General features: G+C 41.0%; 1 protein-coding gene across 1 annotated transcript in view; it reads left to right on the top strand.

Annotated features, from left to right (window-relative positions):
- Nucleotides 1–11933, top strand: part of mrpl23 (mitochondrial ribosomal protein L23) — a 51963-nt gene extending 40030 nt beyond the window's left edge. The window contains exon 5 of the mRNA XM_061722568.1: nucleotides 10947–11933. Coding sequence (XP_061578552.1) covers nucleotides 10947–11111 — 165 coding nt within the window. The 3' untranslated portion in view covers nucleotides 11112–11933. The remainder of the gene's footprint in view (nucleotides 1–10946) is intronic.
- The last annotated feature ends 2595 nt before the right edge of the window (nucleotides 11934–14528 follow it).

Genomic DNA, 14528 nt, shown 5'->3' with positions numbered 1-14528 from the left:
CTGTGACTCAGAGGAGCACTGAGTTTCTGTCATTAATCATCAAGCATCATTAGACTGTCATAATGTTTTTGACTAATCAGTTTTGTCAAACTTGTGTGTGTCACATAGAGGATTACACATTTAATTTTACAGGCTTTGGATTATGATGATTATATGGATCCTAAATCTTGGTAACATGTTCAAAGCTTTGAAGTATATTCAGTATTTTATGTAATTTGGGTATTTACATTTTTTATTTATTTTTTTATAAATCCAACACTTTATTTTGTCATGGTCATATGCCATCATTAATATGACATGGAGGCACGTAGAAAGACACACTGCTGCTAGCCAAAGCTCACACAGTTATTTTACCACTGGCGGGATGTGGAGATGTCTTTGTAATTGGAGGGAGTGCCGGGGTCATGACCCTGAATGAACCCACAGCAGGATGCTCTTAGTGAGTGGCCCACTTTCACTGTTACTTATGTCTTTTACAGGGACATTATTCTACTCAGCTCCTTCTCTCACGCTCAGTTTTAAGTAAAAAAAAAAAGAACAAAGAATAAAATGCTCTCCGTGTCCTTGTATCATATCAAGATTTTGACTTTCTTACTTGGCTTTTTAATGTCACTTTAGCACTTTAGCAGGCTGCAATCAAACATACTTTTATATTTAGCTTTTGGTGAAATCCTTCACCCCTCTAGGTGTTCTACTTATATCTTTGACCTGTTGACAGATTACTTATTGTCATCAGTCTTTCATTCTTCAGCTCTTGGCACATGTTTTTATTTTATTTATTTATTTGCTTATTTATTTTTTATCAGAGGCTATAGGTGACAGGCTAAATAATGTTTGCAGGATAAAGTGAGAATAAATGTGTGGCCTACCCGTTGATCTATTTACAATTATCTCCATATGTTCTGCTGCCTTCTTTGTCTCTCTTTATTTATTTCTCTGATTCTTCTTGCCTCCTTGATAATGCAATATTAAGCTGAGAACATTTGGAGTAGATGTGAAATGTACTGACACAGACTTTTCTGTAGGTGTTAATGAAAATACTCATTTTTAGAGAAATTCTTTAGAGCTGCAAAGAATAACTTATTCAATTGAAACTGAGTATACCGATAGTTGTCAAAGTATTTTATTATCTGTTACTGAACTCTGTGCAACAATGCACACCACAGGCTGTGGCAACATCTATTGTGGGAGCAGTGAGGCATTCAGTATTATCCTGCCTGTCGCTCATGTGATGAATTAAAGGGAAAAAAGTAATCTTCTTTGTCTTTAGTAAACATGAGAAAAATGATGGAAACAGAGATGATAGAGTGGAGAGAATAACATAAACTAACTTTGCTACAGCAGAGAAGCACATGGAGACGGAGAAGACTAATTGTCTGCCCATTCTTCTCAGCGGGAGGCTATACCTCCCTTGTCCACGTATTTTTTTTTTATTTAATTCATTTATGTTGGTAGTGTCTTTGCACAGTATGCATATATTTTAAATACTGTATTTTTAATTCTATAGATAATATACTTATCATTGAAATACATTCTTTTCCTCCGTAACACAAAGATCAAGAATCCTGGCAAAGACATTCTAGCCTTACTCCTGACCATGTTGTCCCTGACATTTTTGTCATAATTCTTTATACAACATCAACATTTTGATTGTGGTTTTAGATGACCTGCAGTTATTGCCACTTGGAAAGCCTGACTAACTATATTGACCTAAGGCCAAACTTTCCTGTTTGCACTTTCAGCAATAGTCATCTTTATCTCCTCCCGAATGTAATGTGTTTTTCCTTTGCTGGTACTCCACTTCTCCATTTAGTGTTTCAAAATTAGTCTCGGTTTCTTTGAGTGATCTTGCTGACAAACAAGCAGAGGACACACTTGAGCTTTGGCTCTTATCTTGGTGTAGTGATAACCTGCTAAGTGCATAAAGTGTCATTGTGTTTTAGTGTAGAACTTTCTGAAACAAGAAAAGTAGAGCGAGTCCCACACGCTCAGCTAATGTTGCCCTCGCACTAAACCTGGTACCACTGTGGTTTCTCCCAATTTAGTCTGCCAGGATTTCCTACCATCTGGTCAGAATGAATGTTACCATAAAGGGAACACCTCTTTCACTCCACCAGTGCTCCAGATCTTGCTGGGCCTTAACCAAGATTGATCATCGAATGAGCCACTATATTTACAACCTACAAATCAGTCAGAAGTTATTTGAATATAATTCAAAGCAATAAATATTGATGCAGTTGGTGTTGGAGAAATGTGTAAAAGAGAGGCTTATCTGAAGTTGGATATAGGGCTGGGTTTAAAGAATTAATTCGCCAATTAATATAGAGTTTTGTTTAAATCGTCTCATAACAATTTGTAAATTCGTGGATCAATCTTTTAATATTCTACTTTAGTATTCTGCTTCCTTCTGGTCACGTAAATATCTGTCATTAACATGACCGAGATCTCTGAATGCTGCCCAAACAGAGGTAACAGACATAGCTGCCAAGTTTGTTTATTATATGTGACTTTGGACTTATTTTTTGTTGCTTTTGCTTTTTAAATCAGAAGTTGCTGTTGTCCCTTGAAACATTACACCGGCTTTGAGTATGTCGATGACTGGCTTTTATGACCTCTAGGGTCGAACGGACATGTCGGCGTGTCACATGACCAATTTACGATGATGTAGCGGTGACACACAGCCTTGCTGAGTCTTCATTGCAACCAAGGGTCAACCATCTAATGTCTGGATTGAGGCTCATGTGGACATAAGATTTATTGCAGTTCCCCGTCTGACTGCTAGAGGATGGCTGCAAAAGCAGGTCAATCTACACGTTAAAATGTCCAACTTTAGAGCACAAATAAATGTATTTTTTGTTGCTTAAATTGACCAAAAGGTGGCTCTCTAACATCACAGTTTGTGTACTGTGCGTGACTCTTACGGTGTCACATTCCTGGTTAGTATTTAAGGAGTTAAAACTCACTCGCCACTTACCGGACTCAGTAGCCAGCAGGCGAACTTATTGCTCCACCAGAAACGGCAGTAGGAGCATTTATTACATTTATTAACTGTAGTACCGCTATTATGAGAGGTTATTTCTCACAGTATTAGTCTAAAGGGACTTACTCACTGCCGCAACGAGTTGCCTCCAGTCATTTCAATGAGAAGCACACCGCAAAACACTGCATTGCATATTCAGTGCCGCACAGAGGCTCCCAAATGGAAATTATTATTGATTTCTGAATGAATGGATAGATACGTTGCTTATTTTTGGCATGTTATTTTTTTCTGAAGTGTATGAAAATACACTCTCACGTGTCGCAGGTGGTGCTAATTGAACACTTGAAGAGAAGACTCGATTACCGGTAGAACGTTTTGGGCTAAACGATGCGATGCGGTTAGGCTTTCTTTTGGCGTCTCTCTTTTTAATACGAACTGATTTAATTGATGACATTTTGCAGTGGATAGCCTGAGTAAGTAAGGACGTAACGTTTTTATGGTGACAAAAGAAGCATCATGGTGAGCTCTGCTTGTTGCCTGCGACACATTTACTCCGCTGAGCGCACACACACACACCCATGTCGGGGCCGCGGAGTTTCTCTCAATGAAGTCGGCGGTGATCAGAGTAATTTGTGGTTATTATCGGTACAAGCAGAGCGAATCACAACTTTAATGAGTGTGGTTCAGTTTGACATTATTGTTTGTCTGTGAGAAAAACATTTAATTTTATTAAAATCGAAAAATAATATTTATAGCCTACAAGCTATAAAAATAATGGTCATTATGGACCTAATTGTGTAGTCGGCTATATGGCCGGCAGCCGGCGCTTGTGGAAAGCCCTGCTCAAGCCCCACAATACGGTTTGACATACATGCACGAAAATTGATACACACCTGTATCATGTAGCAACTTAAAGAAAAGTCTCTTGGCGCCACGGCCGAAACCGAACAGGAAGTCGGCCATTTTGAATTAATCGTAATTTTGGCGCAATTTATGCCATTTCTTAGGCTGTTTCTTCGCCCAAACCGTAACGTGCACCCAGGTGTGTTATACATCCAAATGCGCGTCTCGATCCTGCGACAATGCGCATTACTTTTCTCAGTCAAAAGCGTTACCGTGGCGAAGATAGACGCCAAAAAGCGCGCCCACCCTTCATCTGATTGGTCCATACAGATAAAACTTTGTGCCTCAAGCCCCACAATGTGGTTTGACGTACATGCATGAAAATTGGTACACACCTGTATCGTGTCGCAACTTAAAGAAAAGTCTCTTGGCGCCATGGCTGAAACCGAACAAGGAAGTCGGCCATTTTGAATTAATCGTGTAATTTTGGCGCAATTTATGCCATTTCTTCGGCCGCTTCTTCGCCCAAACCGTAACGTGCACCCAGGTGTGTTATACATCAAAATGTGCGTCTCGATCCTGCGACGATGCCCATTACTTTTCTCAGTCATAAGCGTTACCGTGGCGACGATAGACGCCAAAAAGCGCGCCCCCCCTTCATCTGATTGGTCCATATTTGATAGTTCCTACTTTCTGCCATAACTTTTGAATGGTTTGACATAAAGACTTGTGGGCGGTGTCATCGGACTCGGTTTTGAGGACTTGAACATAATTGGTGCGAATTAGCCCCGCACCTTCTTCTGATTGGTCGATATCTGATAGTTCCTACTTTCTGCCATAACTTTTGAATGGTTTGATATAGAGAGTCGTGGGAAATAATGGCAATTTATGCCAAGGTGAAAATTGACTTGGAAACATGAAAAATATTTAAAAGAGTTGCTGCATATCAGAGTGTCACTGGGTGTATTTCAGCAGATCTAAAAGGATCCTCTTGGTAACCTCCATCAGCTGATGATCCAGTCTTCATCCTGGACAACAACATCATCCCCGAACACTCGCTCCCCAAACTCTTTCATGTTTTCTTATCGTGCCAAAATCATCTTCCACAATTGATTACATGCGACTTTGACACAGTCAGTATAGGAAATGCATATCTTTGTCATACCATGTAATTTCATGTCTCTTCGTGTGTTCTGAATGAATCTGATCATCAACATGGTTTTCGTCTCGGTGAGGATGAGAGTACATTTAATTTCCTGTGATAGACTTCATGTTCCTCACAACTGATCATTGACGTGTTAAAATCTTCACGTGACGCAGAAAAAAACGTATCAGTTTACTTAGAATTTAGCTTGTAGCAATCACTTTAAAGGAGACCTATTACGGCATTTAATGTATATTTCAAACAGGCCTTGAATGTCTTAAAAACAATCAAAAGCTCATTTATTCTACATACTGTGAATCAGAAATTCAGCCTCTGTGGCATGTCTCCAGTTTTACCTAACCTCCTTCTCTATGAGTGATTCTGAGGGGAGGGGAGGCTATGATAATGAGGCTCTGCGCTGATTGGCTGCCTGAATGACGTGTAGCAGGGGAGGGAACAAAGCCTCCCCGGGCAGAAGAGCAGCGGCTGCGTGCACAAAGCGTGTCCCATGCGATGCGATCGAACTTCAGTGACAAAATCAATTCCAATAACATTTATGCACTATTGCTGGCTCAAGGAAGGACCGTGCGTCTTCTGAAGGTGTCGTTGAACAGCTTCAGGTGCTTGGAAGATCTGAAACCATAAACAGAAGAAAAATGTATTACGGTACTAATAGAGCTCCGTAACACGGAGTAACACCGGAGCTAAGCTAAATACTTAGCCCATGCAAAAATCATACTTGTAAACAAATATAAATAACATAAAAAAATTAACGTTCTTACCGCTAACTCGTGTGCAGTTGCCGGGTCCGTGCTGTTGGTACTGATCCTTTTATGAGGGTAAGTGTCGGTGCAAAACCTAATTTTAACTGTCCTTCGCTGTCAGAACAGCCACCTCTTCTAAACAATGGCGGACGCTCCGGCCGGCTGAGTTAGTTGTGGGTGTGGTTTCAGCAGCGGAGGAGACCGAGGCTCGGTTTGCATTTTGCTTACGTAACGAAAATGCACAAATCTGAACGGCTCGTAAAAGTCACATGACACTGGAAAGACCCTCCGGGCGGGATGAACAGACCCTGCAGAATTTAGTTGCTTTCCTCCTTGTCTGAGTTGTCAGGGTGAGGGGAAACCACTTTATATATGTTAAAGCAAGAAAAAACGTGTTTTTCATAATAGGTTTCCTTGTTTGGGTGTACATCATAGTGTTCAAACATGAAGATTTTTTTTTTCAAATCCCTCTTTACTTCAGGAGATCTAGCAGAACACATTTTGGTGGATAAAAGCAAGTTTCAGCACTTTATTGTTGTGCTGTATTGTTTTGTCAGCTGACAAAATTTGCCTGGCCAGTACGCACATTTTCACGCCAGGTCGAAAATGTGCATGGCAGTACACACAAATCCACGGAAAGTTGATTTTTGAACATCCTGAGGTGTGCGTGGAAAATAGAAATCACTTTCCTGCTTTTATTAAACATTTGAACACATTCAATCTTAAAGAACGTCCATGGTTCAAACTCGCAACGTATAATTAATAAGAACCTCCCATTATCTCTCTCTCTCTCTCCTGTTTGGGAGGAAATAACTCATTACTGCTAAACATGGTTAATTTTTCACACACGGCTTGTCATTGTTCTTATTGTTATTGGGTCGTTCCCCAGGCGGCCTATCCCCCTCGAGGGCCAAAGCGTGCTTAAATATATGTGCCTCATTGCCTCACTATAGCCAGTATATGTTTCATTTTAATTTCAGTCTTTCAAATTTCTATTCTTTTCTTTTGTCTTTATGTAAAACCTTGGACTTAAAAGAGGGTTTAGATTCCCTTTCACATGGCTGTAGATCATGTGTGTCATTCTTTTGTACCCTGTTACAGACATGCACACGTACACAAAACCTACGTTTTGATTAAATCAAGTACATTTGTGCCCAGGAGTCTTACCACACGCAAGCAGTTCAGTTTCTGCTGTATGCCGATTGCTAAGAAAACAATGAGGACACCACTTGTTCTGCCTAATTCGACAGCTGTCCCCAATCAAGTCTTTACAATGGTCCTCAAAATTGGCAGAGAGCAGACTGACGATACTAACTGCACACTTCCTGGAAGAACACAAGACGCTGAATTAGATTTCAGTAAAGAACCACACACATGCTCACAAACAGAGAATATAAAATGCTTTGGTAGAGAGTCAGTGACAACATTTTCCTTTTCCCTTTCAACTCCCAGATCCTTGTCCCTAACAATCTTTCTCCTCCTTTTCCAATCGAGAGCCAAATTCTTGGTGTAATAAGTTGCTCATGTCCAGAATAAGAGTATATTTACATTACTAGCAGTGTGGGGCCTCTTTTCAGTATTTCTGGATGTCAGCTTGATTTTGGTGGGAGCATAGTGGAGATGATGGCGCAGTGATGGAAAATATAGCCACTGGAAGAATAGTAGGTTACAGAGGAAGAAAAAAACAACCGACACAGATAAACTCTGATTACGTCATTCCTGACTATCTTTGTCCACTTTTGTCCTCCTTGACCAAGCTTCTATCCTCATCCTAAATCACTCGGTATACACTCTTGTGTTCTTTGAGACACAAATGATCAATGAGAGGTAGACACAAGATTGATCACATTTAATAAAAGGAGGTGGAGTGGGCATTGGTGTAGCCTCTGCTGTGGGACAATGTATATATTTCAAGCAATAATGTAAATGATCTCTGCTATCGGTAACCATTATTGTGGAAATGTGTCCAACAGGTGTTAGACATCCACACACCCTTACACACAAACACACATGCACATGGGTGTGGCCTGCTGCTTACAATAAGACTTGTTTAATGGGTTTCAGCACTTTGTTGATTTCAGTCTCAGAGCTTTGTTGTTTTTGTGAATCGTGCTCTCCGGGGCCGGTATTAATCTTCACCGAGTGTATACATAACGTGTCAAGGCTGCGCTGTTAACTGGGAATTGTCATGCGACAACATTTGGTTTAAGTTGGGTGAAGTCTTGTTTGGTTCATTTGCTTTATGGCTCATCGTGTTTCCAGGTCTGGTGTTTATACCACTGGGTTAGGCCCTTTCCTCTGTCACTCATACTTACTACTTCTCCTGGTCACCATCCCACATCTTTAATCACCACCTTTCTCCTCGCTTCCTCCTTCTCCTTGGCTCCTGCCGTTACTCTTGCATTAAACTTCCCGTGGCCTGTTCCAGTGTTTGTGTTATGAACTGGATTCCTCGATGGAAGTGTTTTGCCATCAGTTTCCAGGTTCTTCTCCGGTGTTTAGTAACTCTGCCTTTGCTTGGATCTACATTCTTCTTCGGACTCGACCCTGTTAGCTCTATTTCACCAGAAACCCGTCATTTGAAAAAGGGTTTGGCTGCAGGGCACAAACAGAAGAAAGGGTTGGATGTTCTTTTTTAGCTAATTTTGCATCAGCTGCGCCTTAAAGCTGAGTTAACATCTACATGGGTAGGTGTTTAGTTTAAGCCTGTATTAAATGATTATTGCAGTTTTCATGATAGTTTAAATTTAGGATAAGCCACCACAGACAAAGTTAAATTTAGGTTTAAAAGAAATGAATTAATAAATAAAATATGTTACTAATGTTGAAAGATGAATTGGGGGAAAAAAGGAATTTTCAATATAAAAAAAAACTATTTTTACACAATGACTTTATTTCATTTGGTATACATTCATTATCTTAAATTATTAGCAATCTTGAATGTCCAAACATATCTTCCTATTGGATAGACATAGTGAAAGAGATCAGATTTATAATCAGCTCAGAACTTATCTTCAATTTTAGTGCTATATATTTAGGAAATGTACCGACTGGACTGAATAAACAGGACAGATACCTCTTACAAATACTGTTAGTAGCTAGTAAAAAAGCAATAACCAGGAAATGGCTGAGTAAAGAATCTCCTACAATCCTTGAATGGATTGAAATAGTTAATGACATCTACAATATGGAACGATTGACTTTTTCTTTGAGACATGCTACCAAGAAAGGTGAAAAATACTGGGAAAAATGGAAGTCCTATTTGAACCTTAAATGATTTTCTGTATATGTGTTTGGTAGAAGAAATATGCCATTGTTTTTGTATTTCCCCTCTGCACAAAAAGAATGGACTTTTGAGTTATGTAAGAATGGGAGACATCTTCCATCTTCCTACGGAACGCTTAGGATCTACAAGAAAAGAGTAAAGGATTTAAAATCCTCACCCCAACCTGCACACATGGACACTAAGGACCCAGTACATTTTGATAAAAATGTAACCCGGACCCATTCAATCTTGTTTTAACAACATGTATTTCTATACACCTGTGATGACCCTGTCTGTCTTATGTTTTGTTTTTGTTGAAAAACTAAATAAAAATAAAATATAAAAAAAAAAATTATTAGCAATCTTATCAAGAAATGCACATACAGTATAATGAAAAAGAATATTGTGAATGTTCCATATGGGGAGAAGAAGGCCTTGCGGTGTCCCAGATTCAGGTGCCGTCATTATTGCTCTGTTCCTCAGTTGGGAGGCGACTTCCTCTTCCAACCCTGCTCTGTCAGCAGAACTGGGGAGGGAATTGTGCCGAACATCATTACAAGGTGGAGGCACAACTGTAGCTCTCTCTTAGTGTCCTGTATAACCGGGGCGGTATACGTCTGCAGCAACGCACCCACTCGCAGTAGTGATCTCTCCGTGGGAAGGTGAGAAAGAGTTGTGAGCAGAGCACAGCCAACCTTTCTGGCCATGGGGTGGGACTCCCGTAAGAGAAGAGAGACGGCCATTTAATCTGCCTTGGTCTTATGTTTCTACTGAGACATGTTTATGTTTTTAATGTTCTTCCTTGGTCATAATCTTACCAGAAAACAAAAACATATGTCTGTCTGCATCATAACAGTCGTCCCACTCAAACACGTTTTACAGTAGACAAAGTCATCTCCGTTCTGCTTCTTTGGCTGAGCGAGCTGCATGTTGTTTCCCTCTTTGGGAATCAAACCATGCTATGCGGTAATTATATGCATGTTTCTCTCGGTATTTTGGGGGTTGGAGACAGACAAAGTTACATTCACATTAGAGCCAGACCATTCTTTAACGCCCACATACTGACCCCAAACAAAATATTTCACATATTCAAACCCAATTGTTGATTGATAGTCATGTTCATTGAAGCAATTTATTTTATTGTGATAGACCTCTATTAAATAGTTGAAAAGTTTGAGTCACATACGGACATTTGACTCCTATAATACAGTGGAAGCTGTTAGTGTATGTAACAATGTTGGAGATCCATCATCACATTAGCAGTTTGCATAAAATCCAAGCACTCTTTGATTTTACTTTCAAAAGGACATATGTAAGTGCAGTTCCCTCATCATCAGCTCTGCACAATCATCCGGTCTTTATGGGTTTTGATAATTTGTCCGGATGATGATGATTTTGCCCCAGTTGAGATGTTGAGAAGTGAGATTTCCTTGCCAGGTGTTCATGGGAGGGATTGGGAGGGATGGGCTATGGATACGTGTGCATGCCTGCACCCGATGACACAGGAATACGCGCTGTAGTGGCTGACACAGACTACAGTTGAGCCAGTCATGCATTAGCCATGGCCAGAGATGGGTTGGTATGGAATAAATAATGGATACCATCCTTTCCTCCTGATTAAATCAAGACCAGAGAAATGGAGAGATGAGAGATTAAATGTGGGAGAGAGTTGGCGAATTCAAATGCCAGAGAGAAAGAGGATTTGCGTAACTGGAAGAAAGACATACAGGGACAAATTGTGCCCTCAATTCCAAATAGGTGTCCGGTTTCTTTTTAGGGAAATGGAAATGTTCATAGAAGGTGCATCTTTGTCCCCTTCCCAAAGAAAATTCTTTTATGCAATAATATTTAATACAAAGGAGACAATAACGGACCTTATTCAGTAGAAACATCCAGCTTTCCCAGCTCTTATTTCATCTTAATGCATTCTTTCTTTGTTTCCCCCATCAGGCCCAAGGCCAGACATTCACCTTCCCTGACATCTTCCCAGAAAAGGACCGGACACCAGCGGAGGGCTCCATGGAGGAGCTGCAGAACAAGTTCATGGAGGACGAAAAGCAGAGGCAGAAACTAGACCCCAGGAGAGGAGGGGTCACTGAGTGGTTTGGACTCTGAGGCAGCCGCTTGACTGGGATCTCAGGGCTCGTATATATTTATGTGTGTGTATTGTGCGAGGATGTTACACTGGGAGCAACATGTATTGATTTCAAATGTGACAAGTGTGATGTCACTTCTATTTCTGTAAGAAACACAAGTGTGAGTAAAGAAGAATGAGCATGTGTGTGGGAGACTGCAGACATGTGTTTAGTGCGTTTGTGAGGCTTCAGTCCAGTAACCAGAGCCAGAACAGAATCGGTGGAGGAGGAGAGTGGCCCAGCTCCATCATCGATGAAACCAGCCCACCACAGAGTCTCCATCGCCTCAGATGACCTCTTCTCCTTCCTCCTCACACTTTTCTCTACTACCTCCTTCTCCTTTCTCTCCTTCTTTTTTGGCACCATTGCCTCTGCACCCTGTTCCTTTGTTTCTTGCGTCTTATGAAGCTTCTCATTTGTCACCTCTGTCGTCCCACTTCTCCACACTTTTCCATTGGACTCTTGTTTCTCTGCCACACCGGAGCGTGGTATAGTACCCCTGGAAGCCTCGACTCCCAGCTAGTTGGATCCAACTCCTCGAACAGCCCACATCATTTCCTCTTTTATGAGTTTGCCCTTGGATTAATTGACCACTTTAGGTAAACAACAGTTGAGATGTTGTTTCAGCAAGTACATGGAATTTGCAAGGGTGTTATATTACAGTATTTTGTGGTAGCGCCTCTTGCCATAATTTTGGTAAGAGACTGTATCTTTGCCTGCTTCGTAGGACTTGCCAATAAATCTGTTTGGTTGTGAAAACTGTTTTAATAGCAACTAATAAATGGTCATTTGTCCAAAAGTACTCTGCTTACTGTTTGTCATATTTTCCTTGCCTCATCTCTAGCAACTGTAGCGCTGAGAACCTGGCACTTGGAGATGTTGTTTGCCACACAAGCTGGGCTTTGCATCTGCCAATGCGGTCTGGTAGCTGTTTTGACAAAGTAATGATCTGTGATTGAACTGCTCCAGCAGAGGACTCTGTACTCTTACTAAAATAAAGTCCATGGAGGGGGATGGTGGGGAGACCTCTCCTGGGGTCGCTCAGACCCTCCAATTATGCCGAGAGGCCAAAGTTACAGTAAGTGTCCCCCATCCGTGACCACTAATTTTGGCTGACTGACCTAAAGGTCCGGCCTCTCTTACCTAACCAACTCGTCTGTCACTGAGGAGACTGTCAATATTGATCCTGCTGGCCTTTGTGAACAGCCTGGAACCACTTGCCCCCTGTGTTGCCATAAAGCAATCTGATTTGGAACAGAACAAAGTTACGCAGTCATTCCACTGCTTTTCACTCTACCTTGTTCCCACTTTTTTTCTTTTTACTCTTTTATTTTCCTCGTCCTCTACTCCTCTCGCTGTTGCCCAGTCCGGACCTCTGAGAAACAGCTGAATAACCAACAGAGAGGGAGACTGAATTCCTTTTGTCTCTCTCCTCCTGGCCTGAACGGACCCCTCATGAAAGTTGGGTAATCAAGTTTTGGTGTTTGCCAAGCAATAATCTATCCCTGTTTTCTTTTAGTTCTTTGTGGTGGGGATACCCTATTCTTCCGAAAATGAGACACACATCCTTGTGCATGCCTACCACAATTGTTTCTCATTAAACTGGCATTGAAATTACTGGTTTAAGGCTTCCCGACAGTTTGGGTTGTATACCATTTTTGGATGAAATGTTTTAGCGCACGGACCACATCGAGACATACTTGGCTAATGAGCTCATCTCACACATTTAAATGTATCCAAGTCGTTTTTAGATTTTTAACACAAATAATGCGAACAAGAACGGCTAACTAATGAATAAAGAAACTTTCTTTCGGAAGGAGTAAAACGAGAGATGAGTGAAACATGCAGTTTAATGACTGTTCACGCATCAGACTGGTTCCAGGATGATATAGTGCGGTAATGAGTTTATGTGCGAGTATGACGACGACGGTATGACCTGAGTTATTAAAGCCAGTAAGAATGTTTAATGAGTCTAAAGCTAGACTTTTATGTTAAAGTAGGGCTATCTGCAAGGCCTGCTACTTTACAAAAAAGAGGCATTTATGTGAAAACTGCTGAGGTAGGATGAATGCCGTTTATATAGTTTTTAAGCTATTCTTTGAAACACTCCCACACATGGAGAGACAGATGGTGTTAACATGAAGCTGAGCACCATCAGATGTTCTTTCTTCATGTTAGATACAGTCCTGTTAAACCAGATCCAGCTGATCCTTTCTTTGTAGGAGTTTTCTCTCCACGCCTCATAGTTTTCTCTGCAGACGGTTCCTTGTTCTCCTGCAGCACAAAGCCACACAGGTTTGGTTAAATGGTGATTCTTCTGTGGTCGTATGTGTGAATGCAAGTGAGAGTGTGGTTGTCTGTCTTTGTGCGCTAGCGCCGTGACGATCTGTGGACTTGCCAGACTGGGCTCCACCACCACCTGAACAGATATGCAAAAGAAATAGCTGGATGGATGTTCCCAAATATGCAAAAGGGAACCACAGAAAAAAAAAGACCAATTCTGGCACTGTCATGATTATATGATCAACATCTGGAAATTGTTAAACCTGGAAGACTTTCGGATTTTATTCATCAGTCATGTCAATGTTGCTGTTATTGCTGAGGGGGCGAGAGCGTGTAAGAGCTCTTGCAAGACATGCAGTAGCAAGAAAGTCCATCGCAGGGCCACATAATACTCCAAATACTCACACCCTCACTCCTGTGGGCAATTTAGAATCACCAATTAGCATTTCTGAAATACATGTTTTTGGACTTGGGTAGGAAACTGGAGAACCTGGAGAAAATCCGTGCAAGCACAGGAAGCACGTGCAGACTCTGCACAATAAGGCACCAGCCTGGATTCAATCCAGCCCAGTGGAATTTAAACATTTTTGGCATCAACTTTCCATAAAATGTTGTTTTTTTTTTGTTGCTTTTTTTATCTTCATCTGTAGCCCAGGTCCTGCTACATCACCCAGTTTCTATTGAGCTGTAGGTGTTGAACAGACACCCAAGAAATGAGTTTCCTCTTTAATGAGGGTAAATGGTCCAGGCCTGCAGGGTCAACCAAGTTCACATCGTGGGGCTGCCTCCACCTTACTTCACCGTTTAATCTTGGTTTCTGTAACTCATGGCCAGAGAACTCTTCTTGAGCAATTCAACTGTTTCATCAATCCATAAAACATTTTCCAAGTAGCATTCTGAATTGCCAGGAGTCTTTTGGCAAACTTTGGACATTTATGTGAAAACTCCCGTGGTAGGATGTACCAAACTTCTCATGTACCTAGCAATATTTTTTCCTTTAGACTTGAAATGTTTGTCAGTTCCAGTGACATCTTGAAGCTTTAATTTGTTTATTTAAGTCAAATTTATGCAAAAAACCCTGAGTAAATAAGCTTTTTTGATGCATACTTATCAA

The sequence above is a fragment of the Cololabis saira genome, chromosome 5 (assembly GCF_033807715.1).
Source record: "Cololabis saira isolate AMF1-May2022 chromosome 5, fColSai1.1, whole genome shotgun sequence".
Taxonomy (NCBI): Eukaryota; Metazoa; Chordata; class Actinopteri; order Beloniformes; family Belonidae; genus Cololabis; species Cololabis saira.
This window is presented reverse-complemented; position numbering and strand designations above follow the sequence as displayed.